Here is a 14,785-nt window from a genome sequence, read left to right on the forward strand (position 1 = left end):
GTCTCTTATCTGGAAGAAAGGATGAGGAAAACGAAAGGGTGCTCACCAAGGGAATCAGGGCAAAGTCTCTCTATGAAAACACTTGTTTCCTGATTGGCTCAGAGCTGTGTCTCTCGTCACTTGTTGGGCAGAAAGGTTGGCATGAACTCTGACCCCATGTTGGATGGAACAGTGCAGACCAGCTCCAGCCCTGACTCCCACCCTCTGTGTCTCTCTCTGTGGTCACCTGTGTGAATCACTCCTGGGTGTGGGTGGGTGTGAGCAGTATCTCACTGTATACACCTGCTTTATGTCATTTGCATTATAATATGCTTAGCAGAGGAACTGGGACAAATTCGCAGATGGCAATGTGTGAGGAGAGGAAGGGGTGCAGGATTAAACGGTCGTTGTGGTCTTTTGCTAACGTCTTTGATTGCAGAGACCAGTGAACGTGTGACAGAGAGAACGCAGACCCACGCCACCTGTCCTGGCACCTGCGACAATCAGGTCTCAGATCCGTTCCCAAGCAGCACCGTTTGCAGGTTCCCACAGGCGGTGCTGTCAGGGGCCGATGGGCAGGTTCTGTGTTTTTCAGAGAAGGTTTATGTGGGGGTTGCTGAGAAGGTCCACTCGTCCTCTGCACCTCATCCGAGCTGCACTTGGGTTTTCAGGTGTGCGCAGGCCTCCTCTCCTGCAGGTTCTGTTCTCTGACGTTGGATGGGAGAGGCTGTGAATGCGTCTGTCAGGGGATTTTGGGGAAAACAGAAGCCTGCGACCTCCAAATACACTATTGCAATTGTGCTTCAAAACAAACACCCAACATGTCAGGGGACTCTAAGGACGCTCCGTCGTGGGTCTGCGGCGCAGAGCTCAGCTGGTTTGGGAGGGCACGCCTGGGCCTGGTTAACGAGGTCAGCTCCACGGGTCTCTCCATTCAGGGGCCGGGAACTACAGGACTCGTGCTGCACCTCTCTACTCTCTTCTCGCTCCCCCTTCATCGGATCATTGTCTCCACGTCCCCGTACCCGGACCCCCCTCTTCCTCTAACTTCTCGGACGCTGATCTTGAGGCTCCTCCGCCCCCTGGTGGCCGCTGCGCTTCACTGCAGGCCGTGCGCGTGGGAACCGTTCTGCCCTCCCTCCGCTGGGGGGGGGGGGGGGGCAGGTTCCCACGTCTTTCTTTAATATAAGTTCAAATCTTTTTTTAAAAACTGGGATCCACAGTAGGAAATACATTTCATATTGGAACTGAGCACACACACTCAAATTTGTATATGCTATATGGTCTCATAGTTCGATCGGAGTTTTTTAAAATAAACGTTGGTCACTGCGAAGTGTATTGATTTCTTGCCCACCAGCGGCCCAGGCCCTGCAGGTGACGCTGCTCCAGGATGACTGCCTACTGGCAGGAACACGGCGCCCCCTGCGGGGCTCTGCTCTTGTCCAAAAGACAGACTTTGACACTCAAACACTTACCTGCAAATTCTAGTTTTTGATATGGGTTTTTAAAAATAATTCTGAAAGCTAAAAAAGCTCTTATTTCTCTTCATAATAATGTTGTTTACCTTGGGCACGAGGCAGAGCACAGTTTTCTGATGCAGACTGATAAGTGTGTGGTTAACATTCCCCCCCCCCCCCCCGCCACCCCCAGCATCTGTGAGTGCATCTCACTACAAACCACATGCCCATGAACACACTGCACCTTAGACCCCTGGCCTGGCTGTACCACGTGCCACAAACGCGGTGGCTTAAACAGCAAGGCATTGTCATCTCCGTTCCCAAGGCTGGAAGCCTGAGCTATGGGTCCCTGTGGGCGGGTTCCAGCCTCTGCCCCGGTTTAGGCTATGGCGGAGGGTGGGGTGGGGGTGAGGTTGCCAGCAGTCTTTGGCGGTTCCTGGTTTGTGGAAGCTTCACGCTGAAGCTTCGTTCTCACAGGGCGTTGCCTGAGACACGTGTCTTTCTCCCGTTTCCCATGAAGACAGAAGCAGGGTCAGTCCCATGTTCTTGCCAAATGCACAGATGACAGAAATTCCACTTGTCTGTCTGTGGGAAGGCCCTCTGTTGATTTACCTAGGCTGTGATGCCATCTCCTCTGACAGCCTCTCGTCTGAGCTCTTTCATTTCATGTTATAAGCGCACACGCTGAGGGGGAGGGAAAGGACCAACGTTACTGAGGGCAGGGATAGGAGCATGGGCCTCACGTTTGGAAGGTCTGAGCTCTTCAGCCACACCCTGCGGTGTCAGACTGTGTTGTTGGTGAAAACAGTTTTCCAGGCCCCACAGGCTCCAGACAGAGTAACTGCTGGGGAAGCAGAGAGACTGGGGCAGCTGCAGCCGCAGCAGAGGGTCCTGGTGCGGAGGAGGGAGGTTGGGGAACAAAGGCTCAGGTTACCCCTTGACCCTGGGGCTCAAGGTTTCTGCTGGCTGAGCTGTGCTGTCACTTGTGTAGAGAGGAGCTTATCTGCCATGGAGGGCAGACTCCCCTCCATGGACGGCAGGGGTGCGCCTCTCTCTACCTCCAGCAGTTGAGCACCATCTCAGGCAGATGCAAGTTAAATAATTGCCACCAATTGTTTTCACAAAATGCCCCTAAAGAAAAGGCTGTTCTCACTGGGTGAGCTCTGACTTGGGTCAAATAAAGACCAGGGTTGGAGGTGAGGGCTTCCAGGGAAGCAACAACAGGACAAACAGTGACAATCCCTGGATGTGGGTGCGATAATGAGAAGGGACAGACAGTGCCCAAATAAGGAAGAAAGGAATTCTCACAATAAATACCCCAAGGAGAAAGTGAAACCAGAATTATCTGTTTATCTGGACTATGGATTTTAAGATGCCTCTCGCTCTGTTTCATTCTCAAGACTCCGGTGCTGCAAGTGAAGAAGGCTCTGGAACAAATCAGTGACCACAGTGACCTCATGGGGTGATCTGACCACAAACCCTTACCTGGGCAGGTCACGGCGGGAGTGAGGCCCTAGGCCGATACTTCCTTAGTAAAAGGTTAGCTTCACCTTAAGCAAACCCTGTCCACTGACCTCGGGCATCTAGATTAACCTGTGTTTGAGAGGCCAGAAGTCATCTTTTTCATCAGAGCCCTGGGAGAGTGATCGCCCTCCAAGGAGCTCGGGGTCTTGTTCCCTCTCCTTTCTCCCACCTTCCTTCACGGCACCCTCGCGTCCCCCTCAGTCCACACGCAGAGAAGCTGCACGCCAGTCATTCCCCAGAGCATTCAGATCTTCCCCTCACAATGACGTCAATTTGCCCCAAATTAACTCTCATAGAAACTCTCTACAGCTTTCCACGTTCTCACATCGACAGATACAAGCATCCAGTCTTCCATTAAGCCAGACATAACACGTGAAACAATGTTGTACCATTACATTTGCTTTCTAAAGGTTTTCATAAAACATGTTATTTACATTAGCATGTGATCAGTTAATCTCTATCACTTAACTACATATACATAAATATGTCTTCAAAGTTTTTTAAGTTCAACATATTAAATATTGTCAGATGTAAGTAAAATGAGCAAAACTCTTTAGGGTGCTCAGTAATTCTGAAGTTTTTAATGCATCCTGAGAACAAGAAGCTGGAAACTGCTGGCCTCCACACTGACCGTGACCTTGAATGGTGTGGTTTACACTCATCTGTTCAGCCAGGACCTTAAACCTGGGGCCATCCTCACTGACTGAGAACATTTAATGCAGGGACACCTGAGCCAGGCCAGATCCGGGTGTGTCCTTGTCTGCTGTCCTTCTGCACCTGGGAGCTCTGCTGTGAGGGCTGGAAATCTGGGGGAGGGCGGGGATGGACCTTCTGGTGCTGGACCCCTGGCTGTCATGGTGGGGCCACCACGCCAACAGCCTGGGGCCCCTGGCTCTCAGTCCCCCTTCCTCTACCTCTGACCTCCAGTGGTGGCTCCTCACCCTCTCAGGTCCTGGTGCGTCCTGCTGTCCTCACCCTAAGTCCACAGGGTCTGATGTCACCTCAGGTCCCATGCTGACAGGTCACCCTGATGTCAGAGGAGCAGGCTGTCAGCCTGTCACTGTCCCACATTCTCCTTGGTTGGGAGCCACGTGGAAGCACTGGTGCCCCTGAGACTGGCTCAAGCCTCGTGGGGACAAGCTCACAAGCTGCTAAAGCAACAGCCTGTGGAGGGGGATGGGCTGGGACTGGAGAGGGGGTCCCGGGGCCTATGGAGCGTGTTCTCTGATGTGGCCAGAGGGAGGGGCCGTGTCCTCTGGGTGCTGTGCTGTGTGAGCAGAGATGGCCAGGCCTTCTCTACTGGGCTCTGAGACCAGGGCGCTGGCCTTGGTGGCTGCGGTGGGTCCCTGCCCCATGGAGAACCAGGCCACCCTCAGGCACAGTGACCCCCTGGGCCCCCGTGAACGCTGGGCAGATAAAGAGGGGGTTGTCATCAGAACCCAGCCTGAAGAAGGGCCTCAGGGGCCCAGAGAAGTGTGAGCGGGGACACGTGTAGATGTGTGAGCGGTTCCTCATGTTATAGAAGGAGATATCTCCAGATTCGTAGTTCAGGAAGACGGCCACCCGGCGAAGGCGCTCCTTCAGTGGAAGGATCTTCTCAGGAGAGGACAAGACCCGGTACTGGTTTCCAAACAGCTCCAGGGTCCAGAAGCCATTCTGAGGGACCAGCAGGGCCTCCCCTTTCCTCTGCACACTGTCTGCACAGACCCCCACAGACCACACCATCACGTTTCCAACCTCCACCTCCCAGTAATGCCTCCCTGAGGAGAAACTCTCTGCACCCAAGACACATGGCCGGCAGTCGAATCTCTCAGGGTTGTCGGGCAGGCTCTGCCTGGAGGGGCCCCGCCGCACACTCCTCCGGTCCTGGGACAGGAAGAGCTCGGGGTGAGCGGTGTCTGGGTCCAGGAGCACGTCCGCTGCACAGGAAGTCTCAGGATGAGGGCTGGGCTCTCAGGGAGATCCCAGGACGTCGGGGTGGGGGGGGGTGGCGCTGGGAGGGGGACATATCCACGGTGTGGGATCTTCATGAAGGCCCCGTGATCCCAGCCCTGAGGCAACTGACAGAGGAGAGCCCCTGAGACTGCGTGTCCACCTGCTGAGTGAGGGGGCGGGGCCTCAGGGAGAGACCCCTGGGAGCTAAGTGATGTGGAGAGTTTAGCAAAGGAGCTGAAATTACTGTCTCCCATTTTCTCACCACATTGTTGGATTTGCACATTTTTCTATATATGACATATGATGTTTTCATTTGGAAACTTCCCAAATTGGCTTCAAACACCAGAGACTCTGTCCCTCCCCCTTCCCAGTAAAACAATTCAGGCTGATTTCTCCGACACAGATGCTGGGCAGTAGAGGTTCCCTTCACTGGTCCTCTGTGTTCCACCAGTTTATCCAGGTGACATGTGACTTAAGTGACTAACAAGGGTCTCTTCAGAGGGTAAAAAAGGACAATGTCCCCAAAAGTCAATCGGCCACCTGAGAGGTGTGGCTGGGAACAGGTGGGGAAGTGTTTCCATCCAGCTCTGCTCTAGTGCCTGTGTCTGAAGCCACTGCTCTGGAGACAGGAAATGCTCCAGCCCCTGACGTCCTGCAGACCTGCCCACCTGCAACTGCTGTCACTGAGTCACCTACACGTCCACTGTGGGAACAGGATTTTCTCCTTTCTCCACATGGCTGTGTCTGATGGTGACCGTTTTGAAATTCACCATGGTGTCTGGTGAAGCCTGGGGGCTTTGCTGCCTTTAAGCAGAAGGGGATGAGTCACAAGTGCCGGGTGCTCATCAGGGGAGGGAAGTGGGTGCTGTGGCTCCCGATGGCCCCATCCCCGCCCCTGCCAGCTGCACACCGCCAGCATCAGGGTGCTCCTGGGGCAGAAAGGCATTTCTGGCACCGATTTGTCCAGCCCTGAGCCAGGCTTGGGGCAGCTCACTCCTGTCCCCACACAACTCCTCACTGCGCTCTACTTTCTCCTGGGTTACCACTGGCTGTGCCTTGTCTCCTCTGAGGTTAATCCAGGACCCAAGAGCAACAGATAGTGAACCATGAGATTTGGGGAAGTTCTCTCTGTTTGCTTGACCAGACGATCGTGGATGAAATTGTATATATATTTTAAATGTGGGGTCAGAGGTGGCTAAGAAAGCCAAGAGTTGAACAAGAGCCCTGGGACGTTCCTGTGGGGAGAGCTGGGATCCTCACACTGGGCAAGAGGCTGCCAGTGAACTGACCCCTTCCCCGGCCCAGCCACTGAGGCTTCTTCTACCTCTCAGCTCATGCGCGCCCTTGGCTGGCTAGCAGGGACGGCGCTCAGGATATGAAGGAATGTCAGAGACACTCACCAGCGTGCAAGAGGCCTCTTCTCCATCCTGTGAAGGACAGACAGAGAGCGAGCTGCACGAGACAACAATAACCAACAGAATAGAAATCGTGCGTGAGGTCATTCGGGAAACGCTAAACTTACGCAATTCTTCTCGAAGTTGCTCTGAAAAATGAACAGAAACAAAGGACTGTCCTCCCCAGGGAATTATGAATCTGAGTAGGTGTGAAACTAAGGCCTAGATGTCTCTGTGAAGTCACTATCCCCTCCCTGACATGCAGGGACTTGTCCACACGCAGGACCAGGTGCCTGGCTAGTATCGGTACTATGGAGGTTTGCTTTCTCTCAACAACACAGCTCACCTGGCACAGCTCTCTGTACCAGGTGAGTGGATGTCACATTTGAGGGGGGCAAAAGCGAGCTGCAGGGGTTAGTGACGAGGACACAAAACTCCAAGCTGGCTGCTGTCTCCTCTGTCCTCTGTCCCCCAGGCCCTTTGAAGGACAGCTACTACCCTCTGGTTCTTTTTTCCTTTCATGGGACATTCTTCCTCTTTTCCCACATGTTCTTTACCCAGTTCTTTCCTTGCAATTTCTTTCTCTTTATTTTCAAAATCTTCTTCCAGTGACAGAGTTTCTTTTTCCTTGTGGTGTTTCGAAAAGAAGCCAATGATCCCGACAATGATAAGGAAGAGCAGAGCCGGCAGGAGGACAGCCAGGGCCACCATCCAGGCAGGCGTGCTGGGGATAAAGATTTCTGGAACGAAGACTAGGAAAGTCCCAGTTAGTGAGACAAGGGAGACCCAGGTGAGATCTCCCCTGGGTGCGCCTCTGAGGAGCTCGCTGAGGTCCCTGTTCTGTCCGCTTCCATCTCAGAAACCACAGTGGGGACCACGGCTGGGGGCTGATGAAGACAATTCACATACGTGGACCCACAAAGTAGAGGCCACCCCTGTGGCCCACATAACAAATCTACACTGACATCTGCTGTGTGTACTGGAAACACCCCGTTGTCAAGGAAACTGACAGATGCCCAGTGCAACCCTCCCACCAGCTCAGCCACTTACCTGCCCCCACAAAACAGGAGCAGCTGCCTGACCAGGAAACCCCAACTCCCTAGACAGTCATGCCCCTTTCTACCTCTGAAACCCTTCCTTTCTCCCCAGATCTCTCAGGCAGAGGCTCCCCTCCTGGTGAGGCTCTGTAGCCCGCAATCCAGGGATGGTTTTACCTTAAGAAAGGATGTCAGCTGGTTACTAAATAGTTTTAGTTTTGTCACTTGACAGGGCTAAGGAGACAAAAGAGCAGAAGCACCTGCAGTTTCCGTTGGAAGGACCAGGATGAATAAAAACCAACAACTGTCACCGTCCCGCTGAGCCACTATCACTGTTGCCTGGTTACTACAACGCCTTCCTTCCTTCCAGCTTCTGCTCCAAACCCAGTGATGGCTCCTGTCTCCTTGTGACCTGCTTTGCCCGGTCTCGTATGGACCCATTCCAGGTCTGCACTCACTTCCTCCGATTCTCCCTGTACTGAGTCCATTCCACCCACACCTGCCTCTCGGGTTCCTCAAAACTGCCAGACGTGCTTCTCCTGCTCCCTGCTGCTCATCCCTCACTTGACCTGTTGCCACCTTTCCAATGAAGCCTCCCCTCACCTTTCTAGTTACATCACAGCTCTCCTGCCTCTAGCCCTCCACACACTCTCCCCTGATTAATTTTTCTACAGCACTTATCACCATCTGATAAAATAGTTTGATTACTTTACCTCTTTAGCTTTATAGATTATCCTCTGCTCTTCTACAATGTGAGCCCCATAAGGGAAGGGATGTTCATGCATTTTGTTCCCTGATTTATCCCCTGTTTCTAGAACAGTGCCTTGAACATATGTAATCCTTGCTAAGTGTTTGTTGAATGACATTATGAGTGTCTGTAGATATAGACTTTCCCAGCTTGGTCCTTGGAAAACCCCATGGGCAGGAGGGGAGGCTTCAGCATCAGCACCACCAGGTGCAGACAGCCCATGCCCACACCACTCTCCACAGTGTGTGATTGTTCTGAACATACTAACGTAGCTGCAGCATCAGAACCACAACAGGGAAAACGACCAGATTTACCCTCAGAAAAGAGGCTCCTCCTCCTGGGACGAGAGACTCTGTGGTGCTCCCCTGTGATGAGGGGAGAGGCCTCAGCTCAGCTGCAGCCTGAGCTCCTCAGGGCACAGCACCTCCCCCAGCCCCACTCAGGCTCCCGACTGTCTGCCGAGGGTCCTACCTCCAAGGGATGGCCCCCCAGAGGGCAGGGAGCTGACCTGGAATGAAGATCACAGAGTCCCTCTCCTGGCCCAGCAGGGTGTTGTTGACTGAACAGGAGGCATTCCTCACAGAGCTGTCCTCGATAATCACGGTCATGGTGACCCCGTAGAGGCCGTCCTCGTCCTTGGTGTAAGCTTCCTCCAGGGCGGGCATGATCTCACCATAAGGGTCCCTCCACACTGCTCGGGGCTCTGGGTACCACCCTGTGGAGGTGCACTCCAGCCAGACGCCCCAATCATCCTGGCCCTTCATTTCAATGAGGGGCATGGACCCTAAACCTGGGAACAGACAAACATGTCTAAAATGTCTAGTTCCAATGCGTGTTACTGAGGACCCTTAGAGATCTCTGGGAAGTAGCCCGAGCACAGTCTGGGGGGTCCTCCTTCTCCCCTGCTCACGGCTCCGGCTGAGCTCACTGTGCTTCTCACACTCATGCCCACCACTCTGCAGGGCACACCCACTCGCTCGGCCCTCGGGCGGGAGGCCACCCAGCCAGGGCAGAGGGGATCCTAGACAAAAATCTGCTGGTCTGCGGGGGCCTGAGGTTCAGAGAGAAACTATCCCCAAGGGTCACACTGTGAAAAAGCCACCAGATGAAGAGAAACAATGTACCTGCCACCATCAGGCGCACGATGGCCTCATCGTAGGACCTGCCTCGTTGGAAATAACAGTGATAGATGCCGTTGTCGTGGGCTGTGACATTGTGAATGACCAGGGCCACCCTGCCCTTGCGAATGTCTTCGCTCACAAAGGTTGTTCGTCCTCGGTACCGCTCCATCTGCTCCTCTGTCTTCTCACGCTGGCCCTTGTACACCAGCACGGCGGGCGAGAACTGAGACCGGAACCAGCGCACCTCCATGTCCTCGGCACTTTTCTCAGGGGACAGGTGGCAGCTTAACACGGTGTCTTCTCCCACCATGGCCAGGATGGGTTCAGCTGGCCCCACAACTGTAAACTGGGCTGTTCAACAAAGTGGCAGAATCAGGCGGGCACTCAGCCGACCCACACCTAAGGCAGGAAAGGAAGTGGCCACTCCAGGGGACAGACCAGGGGTTCCTGGGCTAAGGACTGTGGACTGTGGGGGCCCAGCTGTGGCTGGTCAGAGAAAGAGATGCCTGGTACATATCTCCTGAGCCTGCCAGCACCTCGGAAACAGAACACGGAGGAGCAGACCCTGAGCCCCTGCAGACCCTGGGCGCACAGAGGTTTTCTCCTGTTCCCCAGGCCACCTGAGCCTGAAGCGAAGTTCAACCTGGAGCTGCCCAACAGGCAGCCACTAGGTCGTCCGCATTGACACGTGTGGTCCAGGTAAGATACACAAAGACAACGGGAAACTTTGGAATAAAATAGCGTTAAATGTCTCATTAATCATTTACATTAATTGAAAGTTTGAATGATGGTGTTTTGGTTATTTGGGGTTGTCTGCCTTTGTGTTGGTTGAGGCTGGTTTGATGTGAACAAACATGCACGTATTGAGGGAGGAGTGAACATGACGCACGGAGGGGTGTGGAGTTTTCTTTCTGAGTCAACAGGAGCCGGGCCGCCCCCTACCTGAGACCAGTGCAGACCAGCCAAGGACGGGGAAGAAGAGCAGCAGGTCAGGCAGGGGGACGTGCAGGGAAGCAGCGGGTTCCATAGCACCAAGGACGAGTCACCAGCTAGGGGGACGGACCTTAGGCCTAGAGGCGCAGACCGGGAGAATCGCAGGGAGGCTTAGCACCACAGTCTTGCCCTAGGTGAACGTCCCTGCGACACAGGTTGCTGCTATAATAGCACCGCTTGTGTCCTGGGCACCCCCTTCCTCCTCGGGTTCAGGCATCTCCCCGCAGCTGACTCCTGAACGTTCTATGGAATAAGCCAAAGAACGACGATCTGCCCTGCTCCGTTAACTCCTGGGGCCAGAATTCAGGTTCTGCTACTGTCACCTGATATCCTTCCACACCCTCCTCCTCCTCCTCCCGGCTTCCGCTCTGCGACGCCAGGTGAGGTCAGGTGCAGAGCCCCTAGGAAGCCCCTCTCCCAGGGCCCGCACGGCTCCCCGCACCAGGTCCGGCCCCTGCCCCCACCCAGAGCTCACAGCTCAGCGCCCCTCGCGTCGCACCTGCCAGAGTTCACTCCAGTGTCTCCTTTCCTGCAACGATGCTCAGACGGCGACCTCCAGTTGTCCTTCCCTAGCCGGCCCTTGGGTACAGTCACAACTGGAGACACAAAGGTGCAGAAAGCAAACGAAATTTTCCTCTTCTCCCAATAGTGCCTGTGTGATGCTGGGGACCTGTGCCTTCTGTGACCAGAGTCCCAAGATTTCCACTGACTGTTCGGAGTTCAGGATTGGTCGGCAACGGGTCAGTCAGCCAATGGCATCCCCGAGTGTCCAATCCTCACCAGTTGCTAGGTAGAATACACAACTAATAAATATGCTTTAAACCGGCACAAATGGAAATAATAACCTTTTGAGATTATCTGGTATTTTAGTTTCCTTTTCTCTTTTCAGAGGCAATGCATATATATTTTTTTGCACAGTCTTGCAATTGCCTGTGTATTGTGGCGTCGCTGCTAACTACTAGAGCAGACGTCTGTATGCATACCTTGTGGGCATCTGTGTGCGTGGGGGTGGGGAACACGCAGTTGTTCAGGGGAACGCAGTTTCCAAAGGCAAGGAACGTCCTTCAAGTTGCTGGACTTGTGGAGGGAAGGGAAGAGAAGGGGGGGTGCACAGGGTGGAGCTGGGTGGGGGTCTGGGGGAGGGAAGAGGCGTGTGGTAAAAGGTAGAGGCAGACAGCAGCTGCAACTACTGTTAAGGAAACCTTGTGTTTCCAAAACTAGGGACTGAGAGACATGAGGACCCTGAGTGAGAGGCAAAGCCCTCTCCTTCCCTCGGGAGGTGGCTCTCCAGGGCCCACCGGGTGATGGCAGCAAACAAGTCTCCCTCCTCTGCCAGTAGATGGTCTGGTTGGGTCTAGCACCCTACTAGACCCAAACATTCTCCCATGCCCCAAAGATTGGGCCATTGGGCCATTGGGTACATTTCTTCTAGAATAATCTTCCCGAAGCAGATTCATAACATTTCCCGCCTGTGCCTGAATGCTTCCTCTGGAGGCCTCAGATTCCCTCTGACGCCATCGACGCTGCAGTTAGCTCAGGAGCACTGGCCCACCAGCAGTGACTCCAGGGCTGGGGCTCTGTCCCCAGGTCGTTCCCGTCATCTGACTTGTTCCCCTACATCTGTCCCTGCGAGAACGACTCCAGATGTTTCCAGCCTGGAGTGGTCTCAGCTCTTCTGACAGCAGCAAGAAGGGCTGCCTGGGCCCTGTCCCTGCGGGAAACTCAGCTCTGCCAACAGTCAGAGTTAGAGAGACAGACTCATCCCTGGATCTTCCAGAAATGACCCAGTCTGCGACACCTTGACTTTAGATCAGTGAGAGCCATGCTGGAGTTCTACTTACAGAAATGTGAGATAGTAGATTTGTGTTGTATTAGTCCATGAAATGTGTGGTTATATCACAGCAGCAATACAAAACCAATACAATAAGGATTTTGTGAGAATGTTTCAAGGAGGGAAACTGTGCATCTGTGGTGAGTTATTTGTGGGGGCTTAAAATCTAGAAGTGCTGTTGAAGAGTGAAGATCTTTGACAAATTCATTAAACAAATGACACATGACAACTACGTGTGGGTGGAGGGGACACACGATGAACAATCACAGTGATGACGATGTGGCCTTTACCCCACTGTCCAGTATCCATTCCTGGGCTATTTTTAACCGACATTTCTTCTCCAGGTTCTCCCTACACACCACAACATGCCACTGTTTCCTGTCCCCCACCTCCACCTCCCAGGTATGTCTCCCCAACGTGAAGCTCTCGCAGCACAACACACGGTAATACCAGGCAAATCTCTCAGGGTTGTCTGGCAGATTCTACCGTGTGCCTGCCCGCCGCAGGTTCCTCTGGTCCTCAGCAACACGGAGGGTGCACGGTGCACAGTGTCTTGATCCAGAAACACACCTGCTGCTGAGAGTTTGGGTGGGGTGGGGTCAGCCATGTTTCCTGGACCTCACAGCCTCAGCCTTCAATGCCTGGGTCTGGGCAGGAGGCGGAGCCCAGTGTTGGAGGTCCCCAGCCCACCTTGGAGGTTTCCTTTAGCCTTGCCAAGAGAACCGGCAGGGGTCTTGTGATCAATGAGAAAGGGGAAGGAGAGGAGGGATGGGGTTGACTTTTTCCTGTTTGTCTCCCCACAATCTCTGCACCCACCTGTGCTGTATGGTCATATGGATTAAATGTCAGCCCTGGCTCTACCCCCTGAGCTGGGTGATGTCTTCTTCTGCACAATCTCTCTGTCCATAGACACTGGCTACATAATATCTTGAGTCTCAATTTCCTATCTGTGAATGGAGGTACAAACACTAATATCTAGGCCGGAGTAAGACAAAATGAGTGGCATATTGAGCCCAAAGCTGGGCATGGAGGAAGTGCCTGGTGTGATAATAGACACCATGTCCCTTCTGTGCTTGGGGCCAGGCTGGGGCTCCATGTGCTCTGGGGTCCACTCCCCACCTGTCCCCACCCTCTCTGGCCCCAGGAGTCAGTCCCCCATGGGCAGCATCCCTGTGCCCCTGAACTTTAGTTACATGTTGGGTTTGGCCAAGGAGAGGCGCAGACTGAACACGGGAAGGAGGAAGGAAAGGAGGCACAGGCTGATACCCCATTTTCCTCCAGGGAGGTGCTCCACCACAGCACGCCTCCTCCCAGGCAGCCTCTCCCTGAGCCCCAGCTGCCTTCAGGCTCCACCTTGTCCCTGTGCCCTTGGCCCAGGGGTGGTCACAGCTCCCACTGCTGTGAGCCCTGGGGCCCCACTTGTCCTTGTTGGTTTCCCTAATGTCATCCCACCTGTGGCTGTGAACAAATCCAACCCCATCTCTGTGTCACAGGTTTCTTTCACCTCTTCATGCTGGGACCTTTGACCCACCTCACTGGCCTCAGCCAGCACACCAAAGCCTCAGGTGACGATTATCCGTGTTCCCTAAAACATGGCCGTGAGCACTTTTGTCAGTAACAGTTAGAGTGACAGGAGCACCGAGGTCAACTCCACACCTGTGATCGTATCGATTATGAAGGGTCATCTGTCACAAGACCACCAGGAGGTGTGGCTGGTGCTGCCACATTCTTGGTCCCTGTTCCTGTCAGTCATTAGTGCCCGAGTCATGGTGTAAAAAAGTTCTGTAAGGGGTCTGTTATCAGTGAATAATCTGTGCAGGTTGTGGGGTCCTCTGTGCACTCTGATCCTGCACCCCTGTGAGTGAATCACCCTACAACACAGTCTGTACATTCTAGGAGTTGCCCACATTGATTTTAGGTCTTACACCACCTTCTCCTCACCATGGGCACTACCGTCAGACAAACACCCACTCTAAACAGCCCATCTGTTTCCTGTGGGTGTTCTGACCAACACAGTCATCACCTCTCTCAGTCCTTGTCCCAACCCTCACAGAGCAGGAATGACTATGGAACACGGCCTGACTCAAGGACACACAGCAGCAGGAGGGGCAGGAGCTTGGTCAGGTCACACCCTCACTCTCCCTGCAGCCCCTTCCTCCTGCCTCTTCCTCCCACAGAGACCTGTGGACCCCAGGACAGCCACTGTCCCTGGTCCCTGGGCTCTCGGCAGGTGGGCACACCTTTGAGACGCGGACCTTAGGTCACCCCCCAGAACTGTCCCCGTCAATATTTGGAGAAGAAAGAGGGAGCAGGGGCCCTTGGGGCTTGTCCTGGGAACAGAGAGTCATCCACTCACCAGGCTGGAAGAGGGCCATCTTCCACTCTGGAAGGAAGGAGACACAGACAAGGAAAGGTCATTATTTCTGTCCTCCCCCCATCCACTGTCCTCGCTGAGCCTCTTCTCTCCCCTCTCCTCAGTCTCCTCCAATGTCCACTTTCCTCATCTACAGCTCTGCGGACCAGGCTAAAACCTCTCCTCCCACTGTTGGGCTTCCCTCCATCACACTGGGGTCGTTGGTGACAAAGCCATGCTTTGCCGGATGTGGGCGTGTGTGCCAGCAGGGTGAGGGGACTCTGTGTCTGGAAGGTCCTCTCTGAGTGTCCAGAAAGGCAGGGGTGGATCAGACACAGCAAATGAGCCTCTGAGCTGGGTGTGATTACTCCTCACCCAGCAGAGAAATGGTTTAATTACTTCACACACAGGTG

The 14,785-nt window shown here is 54.0% G+C and overlaps 1 protein-coding gene across 1 annotated transcript; it reads right to left on the reverse strand.

Moving 5' to 3' along the window:
• Window positions 1–3,424: 3,424 nt before the first annotated feature.
• LOC112313934 (butyrophilin subfamily 2 member A2) lies at window positions 3,425–10,822 on the reverse strand. Its single transcript, XM_045203777.2, has 8 exons — window positions 10,688–10,822; window positions 10,138–10,265; window positions 9,199–9,546; window positions 8,583–8,864; window positions 6,788–7,041; window positions 6,418–6,436; window positions 6,296–6,322; window positions 3,425–4,879 (listed from the first exon to the last, which is right to left on the reverse strand). Exons 2-8 carry the CDS (start codon window positions 10,220–10,222, stop codon window positions 4,257–4,259), a joined length of 1,638 nt encoding a protein of 545 aa, XP_045059712.2. The 5' UTR covers window positions 10,223–10,265; window positions 10,688–10,822; the 3' UTR covers window positions 3,425–4,256.
• Between the last annotated feature and the right edge of the window lie 3,963 nt (window positions 10,823–14,785).

Source organism: Desmodus rotundus, chromosome 12 (assembly GCF_022682495.2).
Source record: "Desmodus rotundus isolate HL8 chromosome 12, HLdesRot8A.1, whole genome shotgun sequence".
In the NCBI taxonomy this organism is placed as follows: domain Eukaryota; kingdom Metazoa; phylum Chordata; class Mammalia; order Chiroptera; family Phyllostomidae; genus Desmodus; species Desmodus rotundus.

Excerpts from the sequence above, each read along its gene's own strand:
- LOC112313934 (XM_045203777.2), bottom strand. The coding sequence starts at position 10,222 with ATGGAACCCGCTGCTTCCCTGCACGTCCCCCTGCCTGACCTGCTGCTC. Across the intron at positions 8,865-9,198 it reads CGTGCGCCTGATGGTGGCAG|GTTTAGGGTCCATGCCCCTC; the intron begins GTACATTGTTTC and ends GTCTGTTCCCAG. Across the intron at positions 7,042-8,582 it reads CTCTGTGATCTTCATTCCAG|TCTTCGTTCCAGAAATCTTT; the intron begins GTCAGCTCCCTG and ends GGACTTTCCTAG.